General features: G+C 31.3%; 1 protein-coding gene across 1 annotated transcript; it reads left to right on the top strand.

The window, feature by feature from the left end:
* The first annotated feature begins 949 nt into the window (after positions 1-949).
* Positions 950-5,133, top strand: LOC115716983 (B-type cell cycle switch protein ccs52A). The gene is made up of 10 exons (XM_030645908.2): positions 950-1,749; positions 1,855-1,977; positions 2,059-2,163; positions 2,632-2,811; positions 2,970-3,032; positions 3,148-3,342; positions 3,665-3,766; positions 3,855-3,917; positions 4,019-4,087; positions 4,646-5,133. The coding sequence occupies exons 1-10, from the start codon at positions 1,210-1,212 to the stop codon at positions 4,697-4,699; spliced, it is 1,494 nt and encodes a 497-aa protein (XP_030501768.2). The 5' UTR covers positions 950-1,209; the 3' UTR covers positions 4,700-5,133.
* The last annotated feature ends 4,150 nt before the right edge of the window (positions 5,134-9,283 follow it).

Below are 9,283 nucleotides of genomic sequence, written 5' to 3'. Positions count from 1 at the left end.
CCAAACAATATGGTATTTGAAAACTTAATTACAATAATATGGCATAGAAAACTCTATACAAATGTAAAAAGAACAAAAAAAAAATAAAATAAAATCTGTAACCCTAAATTATGCCACAAAAAAGTTAAATCTTAAATTTTTGCCAATGTAATTTCTACAAATTGGTAAAAGAAGATTTATTTTGGAGAATGGAAATGTTCTTCTAATGGTTATTTCTGCTGTGTTAGTAAATATGACTTTCCTTTTGTAGCATTGATTGTACTGATTTTTTCTTTCTTAATTTATTTATATGTATATATATTAAAACTTTGATGACCAAAACAGTAAAAGTAGCATAATAATTCAGATCCTAAAGTGTAAAATACTCTAAAATTATGTATAGGACCCATAAAAGGGCATGTAACTATTTTGGGAAGCAAGTTATCAATAATGTAATAAATATATATAAACTATTTTGGGAAGCATCCCTTCAAAAATTGAGAAAACATAACTTAATTAAATAAATGTAAAAAAAAAAAAAAATACAGATTACAGAGAAGGAATTATAGCCTGGACTTACATATAAATTCATATATAAATATATAATTTCTACTCACCCCACTACCTTACACACGATCTATAGGTTAAGAACTCAAATCAAATTACATGTGAAATAATTATTTATACCTACCATTTAATTAAAGATAGAACAAAAGAACATCCCTTGCATTTGAAGGTAGTTAAATAATCAATAATTTATTTATTTATTCATTAAAAAAATTAATTATTTATTTGCTTATTAAAAAATACAATAATTGATGCTAGAATAAGTAATCGAGATGCAAACAAAATTTAAAATTAATTAAAAACTGACAAAACAAAATAATAACTATATATATATAAAAAAAATAATAATAATGATGTGTTTTATAATTTAAATTTAATTAAAATTTACCAAGTAAACCAAAGATATAAAATAAAAGAGAGAGCAACTGTGTTTTCCTGCAGCCTAAGCCTTATTATGACTCATTCTTTCATTAGGGCACACCACAAAAGTCAGGTAATTTTCCCGGGAAAATTAACTGTAGCACCTTTACTAGATTTCCCGGGAAAATTGACAGCATCTGGTTCGGTTCTCCTCTCTTTTCATCTAATCTAAATCTTCTTCATCACATCACAATCTCACATCTCTCATTCTCTCTCTCCCTCGATCTATTTTGCTGTTCCTCCATGGAGGAACCTACTACTGTAGCACCGCTTAGCAACCAATCGCCTATCAGAAGCCTTAATTCTTCCTCTTCGCAGATTAATCTTCCTTCCACCATGACTCGGACCTCTCTTGCTCTCGAAACCCTAACTCCATCTCGCCAAATCGACCGTATGATTAACTCGAACCATTCCCAATCACCGTCTCGTACTATTTATTCTGATAGGTTTATACCCAGTAGATCTGGTTCGAACTTTGCTCTATTTGATATCTCACCGTCGGCTAATTCTCCTTCCGAGGGCCGGGAGGACCAATCTAGCGCCTATACTACTCTTCTGCGGACAGCGCTTTTTGGGCCAGATTCAGGAGGAGTCGTGGCTCCTGCTACACCGGAGAAGCGGAGCTTGCTGATGAGCCCGCCTAGCCGGAATATATTCCGATATAAGACCGAGACTCGCCAATCAATGCATTCGCTCTCACCGTTTGGGTTCGATGATGCGGTTCCTGGAGTTAATCATAGCCCTGTTAAGACTCCTAGGAAGGTTCCCAGGTCACCATATAAGGTGAATGGGTGAATATTTGGGATTTTGTTTTTCTGATTTGATCAGAAGTGATGTGCTTTTTAGATATATTTGGGGTTTTATGGAATGTTTTTGTGGTTTGGGTAGGTACTGGATGCCCCTGCATTGCAAGACGACTTTTATCTGAATCTTGTGGATTGGTCTCCCAACAATGTGTTGGCTGTTGGATTGGGTAACTGTGTTTACTTATGGAATGCCTGCAGTAGCAAGGTGGGTTCTGTTGTTATAATGCAAAAATGCAATATATGAAAACTTCTTTTGTCTGCTTCATTCATTATTATTGTTTTACAGGTAACTAAGTTATGTGATTTGGGGATGGATGACAGTGTCTGCTCAGTGGGCTGGGCTCAGCGTGGAACGCATCTTGCTGTTGGTACTAGCAAGGGAAAAGTCCAGGTTTGAGATCTTTCTTATTCAACAGATCGTTATATAATTGTTGGAAATTATCGATGTGGGAGTTTCAACCTGTCAACAGAGAAGAGTTCGTGAATCCAACCAGCAACAAGATTATAGAACTAGTATGTAGAATGACTATCCAGTTAGAACAATTATAGGAAACTATGATTTTATAAATTTAAGTTTGAATAGCTGATAATGAAAACTATGTGAAGAGTTGCATTGGGTTTTTCTAGAGGATGAAACAGTGAATCATACTAACGATAATTCACATCTTATCACTGTGCTCATCCGAACAAGAAGAAATTCTAAAATCAGTACTTGATTCTAAATTAGGCTTGGCCCAGTCCTGAGTTAATCTTGATATGTTTATGAGCTTATGCTTCTATTAGTTTTTCGACATTTGTATAATTAGATTATTTGATGTCTTGTAAACTTTCCCGGATGCATTTGTCATCTTCTATATAGATTTGGGATGCATCTCGCTGTAGGAAGGTTAGAAATATGGAGGGCCATAGATTGCGGGTTGGGGCCTTGGCCTGGAGTTCAACTATGCTGTCTTCTGGTAGCCGAGACAAGAGTATTCTTCTCCGAGATATACGTGCGCAAGAAGATTTTGTTAGTAAACTTTCTGGACACAAATCAGAGGTCAGACTCCTCATCTTCAGCTTGATTAAACTTCCATGTTTAACCATAAATCTTTATTTTTGCCTTTAACTTGTCTAGTCTTCATGTTATATTATAAATTGTATGTACTATCTTTACTGTTGATAACCCAGCTTGATGGCGAATTATTTGTCTTTCAGGTTTGTGGATTAAAGTGGTCATATGATAACCGCGAGTTAGCATCAGGTGGAAATGATAATCGGGTATGTGATTCTATTCATTTAAAAAAAATGTGTGCTTTTCTTTTTCTGTGGATACAGTAACTTTGTTAATTATATTTAATTTTTGACTCATATCTTATTGATCATTGATGTACAGCTATTTGTCTGGAATCAACATTCAACTCAACCAGTGTTGAAATACTGTGAGCATACAGCCGCCGTGAAAGCTATTGCATGGTCTCCCCATCTTCATGGCCTTCTGGCATCAGGTGGAGGAACTGCAGACAGATGTATTCGATTTTGGAACACCACCACTAACTCACACTTGAGTTGCATGGACACCGGAAGTCAGGTTACTTATTGACTTTGGCTATACTCAAGCCTCTTTTGATTTATTTGGAAACTTGTATGGACTATTAAAGCAAGTTATTGTTGATAGTCAATATTGGAAGTAAAATTTACTTGATATGCATTTTGTGAGTACCATGGATTCCTTTGTTAAGTAGCCCATGGTGGTCCAGTATCTGACATCTGGTACTCTTTTGTTTTTTTTTTAAAAAAATAAATTATAATAATTCGTCCATGTCTGAAAAACCTATGTGATTCATAATCATATCTTCGATACTGTTAGATCAAGTGTGAAACTTGCCTTAAAATATCCTTGAACTTTGCAGGTGTGCAATCTTGTGTGGTCTAAAAATGTGAATGAGCTTGTCAGCACCCATGGATACTCACAGAACCAAATTATAGTTTGGAGATATCCAACCATGTCGAAGGTATGAAAGTCTGTAACTACATTTTCATATAACAAACCTCATCCGGTGCTACTAGTTTCTAATTTTTTACTCTGTTCTGGATATGCAGTTGGCCACTCTAACTGGCCATTCATACAGAGTTTTGTATCTTGCCATTTCACCCGATGGACAGGTTTGTGCTTTCAGTTTAAATTTTCAAATTTTTGTAGCTTTTCAAACTCTAGCCAAGCATGCCTGTTTATCTCTTAACTATTTCTGCGTGTACTTCTTCAGACAATTGTCACAGGAGCAGGGGATGAAACACTTAGATTTTGGAACGTATTCCCTTCTCCTAAATCCCAGGTAAATAATGCTTGAGAAGATGAAGAGAACTGAAATAAATTCTATTCTTAATTGCATCTATAGCTTTATATTTCTCAAGTACATTGTTCTTGAGACCTGTTTTCTCCATTCTTGACTCCCTTGGTCAACATTCAAGAAAAAAGTAGTCCTGTCATAAGGTGGCGTTTGGTTGGTAGGAATGAAAACATAGGAATAGGAATGAGAATAAGAAAAAGAATGAAATGGAATAAAATTTGAAATGCATAAAAAAATTAATAAAAAAATTATTAAATTTTTTCTTATTATGCATTAGAATGGTTTTTCATTTCCTTTCAAAATGGAATAGTCATTGGTGGAAGGGCCATTCCGCCATTCTATTGGAATGACATTCCAATACTTTAATATACAAACAAAGAAATAGAATAAAATGAAAATTGTTTCCATTTTATTTCATTACCTATCAAACGCCACCTTAGTGTTGTGCTAAATTTTTGAACTGCATAATGTTTGTAGCTCTCTACTAATTGACTCTACCATAGAATGGAAAAATTTAACTAGTGAACAATTTTTTATCTGCAGAACACAGAAAGTGAAATCGGAGCATCATCTCTTGGGAGAACTGTTATTCGGTAACTGCCAGAATTTGGCATTTTGTCTGGGCAACCTTATAAAGTTTTTTGAGCCTTCACGGGATGGCAAATAGATTATTTCACGCACCTAAAATTGATCAGGGTCCTGAAGCTCCTTCAAATTGTTGTGCCTAAAACATAATTATGCTTTGACCATGGATTCTGCTGGGACCTGAAAGGCTATAGGAGTTAAAGTGAAACTTGCTTTGTTCCACTTGAATTAGATGATTCTTACTAAGTTTTCTCAATAGAGTTATGTATAGAGGGAGGTGGTTAATAATTACTTATACCTTCTCCATTCCCTTGTATATTTCAAAGAGAGAAATACTGCAAATTTTTTGGGTTATATATAAATAAATATATTTCTTAGGACCTTTTCACCACCATCATCATTGTACATAAACTGTCAGTCTTCTATACAAGGGTTCAGTTTACTTACCTTTCTTCTCACCAAAGGTTTTATTATCCAGATTTGTTCATTAGATTAGTGAAGTTAAACATGAAATTCTACAGTCCTCTTGAATGTTTTAATTATGATTCAAGTTTTGCATGAAATCATGCAACCCTATTTGAGCTATCTGGAGTTGTGTTTCCAAATATCCATCCTAAACAGGTTTTATAGTCCAACATGTGGTGCCCATATTTTTATTACTTGTCAATTTGAGATAGATGAAGGAAGATTGACTTTATTCATTTATAACTTGTAACTGATAATGGTAACTTGTGGAAAATCGCCAACATGTCATGTGCTTCACATAATAGGGCATTTTGGTGTGTAAAAGCAAAAAAGAAATATGGGCGTTTTGGTAATTGGATGTCAAAACATATGATTAGTGGGCGCTTTATAGTAAATCACTATTTATAAAACAAGGTATGTTATATTGGGAAATTGTATAATAAACACCCTAAAATCAGACATCAATGCATTCCTTAAATTCTTAACAATTATTGAGTGTGATATTAAGTGTACACATTATTTGGTGGAGTGTAGCATAGAGAATATAATTTTTTTTCCTCACATGTTCCACTCCTCTATTTTATATAAAAAATAAATCTCACTCCCTTAACCACCAAATCTTTATTCTTTTGTTACCAAACCCACTTTTTCTTCCTATACATTCTATTTCACTTTCTCACTGCAAAAGTTTGATTTCAGGACTCACCAGAGCTGCGATGTTCTAAAGTTGGTCAAGTATCAAATTCAGATGATGGGTTACTCTAGGTGATTAGTGGTTAAAATACACTTTTATTTATTTTAAATGATAAAATAAATTGAGTTTTAATTGATATTTCATGAAATTATTGTAATATATTTTATAACTGAAAATATTTGATTTTGATTCAATTTATGTCTTTCTTGTAGGAATTAAAGTGTATTTTTGTTGAAAGAAAGAGGAAGGAGCAAAGTTGAAAAGAAATGAAGAAAAATGACATTTTTGTTGAAGTCCAAAGCAACCCAACCCAAAAGGTCAAGCGTAGCCCATGAAGCTCATCATCAATTTTGTCTCTTCCAAAGCATGTGATGCAATGATGATAAGTCTAGGTCATCATCAACCCTATTTTCCTCTTCCACACTCAACCTTCAATCCAAAGAGTAGAAGACAAAATCACAATGATAACAAAAATAATATTAATTTTATTTTTGATTTGAAATGTCAAATTTAATCTTAATATTTATTTTGTAATCCTAAATTTTTAGTTATTTATTTTTAGTCCTTTTATGGCTTTATAAATAGGAGCTCATTTTAGTAATTATTGGTGTGTAATTTTTAGTGTAGAAAAACTATAGCAAAATTCTCTCAACTTTTCTTCTCATCTTTCATCTTTAGAAATTTTATGAGAATGATTAGCATAATGACCTAATCTTCATTGGAAGGTTAGGGATGATTCCATATGCAAAGTGAGGTTATTTTGTATCTTTTTTTTTTTTTTTTTTTTTTTGTGACGCGGTGATCAAAATCACACAAGATGATCAAAGCAGCAATCCACAATCGGCGACGGCACCTCCTCGAACCAAGATAGCTCATTGTCTAACCGAAGGGCATGCTTTGCCAAACCATGCGCTGCAAAATTCTCATCTCGAGCCACATGGGACAAAACTGCCCCCGGAAATTTAGACAATAAAGCTATAACGTCATCAAACAGCACCACATCACATTGAAGAAATACCTTCCCATTATTAACTAGTTGTCTTTAGAGACAGGCGAAACTGAAAAATTGTAACACCAAAACAAAAGAACAGTTATATTAGAATGACAATCTTCAAAATAAAATAATATAATAAATTAGAAATTAGCACACACTTCATAACTCTAACTCTCAGCAATATTAAAAGACTAAAAAATCAACAGAATTTCTAAGAATAACTAGCCAAAGGTATTACTCTTTGGCTAGTAACAACAAACTAGCACCCTAATATAAGACTGTTGAAAAATTATAACAAACAAATTAAATTTAAAATTAGGATTATCCGCAATTCTCTGTAATTGTAGGTGCCTTCCACAAAATAACCTACAAAATAACAAAATAAAACTCTATTACCACACAATAAAATGAAAAGATAATGTGAAATAACAATAGTAAACAAATCCATATTTAATGTAAGGACTTAAACTTGAAATACTTATCTGTCAAAAAAGAACAAGTCGTTGAAATAGAAATCATGAGCAGAATCACTTCTCTTGCCAATTGACCAAACCACAAAATCACCCTAAACAAATAGGGACAAGCCATAAAATGGCACAAAAAGCCAAAAAAGGCACAAAAGTCGTAAAAAGTATCAAAACTATCAGAAAATAGTGCAAAAACTCATGTGATCTCATATATACTTTTAAACAAATATTAATACTATAATAGTCAAAACAAGGAGTAATTAACATCTTAATTAGAATTAAAATATCCCACAAAATATATATTTATATATAATATAATATTTTAAAAAATTTTAAAACAAAACTCAACTAAAATAGAATACATTTATTTATGGTAAAAATAATTAATTTAATAAAATTTAATTATGGTTTTAAAAAATAATGGATAATGAATGCAAAAAGACATTATAAATTAATAACTTTATGCAAAACAAAATAATATATTTTAAGTGAAAAATAATAGTAAGAAGATCTAAAATATTACACAAAATTATAAATGGTAAGAAAAAATTAAATGATAATGTAAAAATAAATTCAATTTAATGTAATTTAATGAGTTTGATAAATCTTTTCCTAAAAAAGTATCATATATAATAATCAATATCAAATAAGATAATGAAAATAAAACTCAAATCAATCACGAGATAAAATTAACACAGCTATTAAACTACAATCAAATTATCAAATTAAATATATAATTAAAGATAAAAGTCAAAAACCTATTAAGTAAAATTAGCCTTATACAACCTACTATATAAATATATTATAAAAATAGTATGAGACTTATTAAAGCTATTAAATTACAAAAATATTAAAGCAAGTAAAAGATAATAGACTAAAATATTAAATTAAATTAAATAGTAGTACATCAACATAAAAATTTAAAATTCTACAATAAATAAATTTCTCTATTTTTAGAAAAAAACAATAGCTGTTAAAGACAATTAAATCAATGAAAATTTATCATAAGCATAAAATTATCATAATTAATTCTAAATCATAAATAATAACATAAATTTTACCTAAAAAGATGAAAAATTTATTATAATTAAATTAAAAGATACTAAATAGATCACAACCAAAACATATATGTATAATATTTAATTAAAATTTTACAAAAATAAAACAAATATATAGCATAACTACTTAAAGAAAAAATATATTATGATTAAAAATTGAAATAACTTAATAAATAAAGAAATTAATAATTAAATAATTATGCCTAAAAATATAGTTGACTTATAAATTAATGATAATAATAAAATATATTTACTTTAATTTTGAATGCAAAAATAGCTAAAATTGGGGGAGAAAAAGGAGAATTACTCTTGAGATATTGGACTTGTTAATGGCCAATCATTTCGCGATATTCTCGTCGATCTGAGCGAGAGAATGAAGGTTGCATCTAACAATGGTGTCCGCAAAAGTACACGTGTCCTCCGCCATATGCCCCGGCGGAGCATCCACTACGTACGATTCCACCGCCACCGTATCAGAGATCGAAGAATGAAAAGTCGTAACAGATCGGTAGTTCGGGAGTCTGTGTTCACCGCCGACTACGCTGGAACTGATGATGTGGCGTTCTTTGTCGAGGATCTCGAGTCTAACAAAACTATTATTCGCCGGAAGACCTTTTGTATCTTTGATTCACTTTTTGTTGTAATATTTATTTGAGTAATGCAAGTTAATACTCCACTTTTATTTTTATGTTCTTCTTCCATCTATACTATTTATGCTATTTTTTCCCAATATATATGTATATATATATAGACTTAGTCATGCTCTTTCTATATATTTTTATTTAGTGATTATAGTAATAGCAGTATTGCTCATTTCTATCTTTTATGTTCATTTTTACTTACTTTTTGTTAAATGATATATAGGTTTAGTCATGCTCTTCCTATGTGTCTAAAAATTAATAAAAGTAATATTAATGT

The sequence above is a fragment of the Cannabis sativa genome, chromosome 5 (assembly GCF_029168945.1).
Source record: "Cannabis sativa cultivar Pink pepper isolate KNU-18-1 chromosome 5, ASM2916894v1, whole genome shotgun sequence".
Taxonomy (NCBI): Eukaryota; Viridiplantae; Streptophyta; class Magnoliopsida; order Rosales; family Cannabaceae; genus Cannabis; species Cannabis sativa.
Note: the sequence above shows the minus strand (reverse complement) of the source record. Positions and strands in the feature narration are given on the sequence as shown.

Excerpts from the sequence above, each read along its gene's own strand:
- LOC115716983 (XM_030645908.2), top strand. The coding sequence starts at position 1,210 with ATGGAGGAACCTACTACTGTAGCACCGCTTAGCAACCAATCGCCTATC. Across the intron at positions 1,978-2,058 it reads GGAATGCCTGCAGTAGCAAG|GTAACTAAGTTATGTGATTT; the intron begins GTGGGTTCTGTT and ends ATTGTTTTACAG. Across the intron at positions 2,812-2,969 it reads TTTCTGGACACAAATCAGAG|GTTTGTGGATTAAAGTGGTC; the intron begins GTCAGACTCCTC and ends TTTGTCTTTCAG.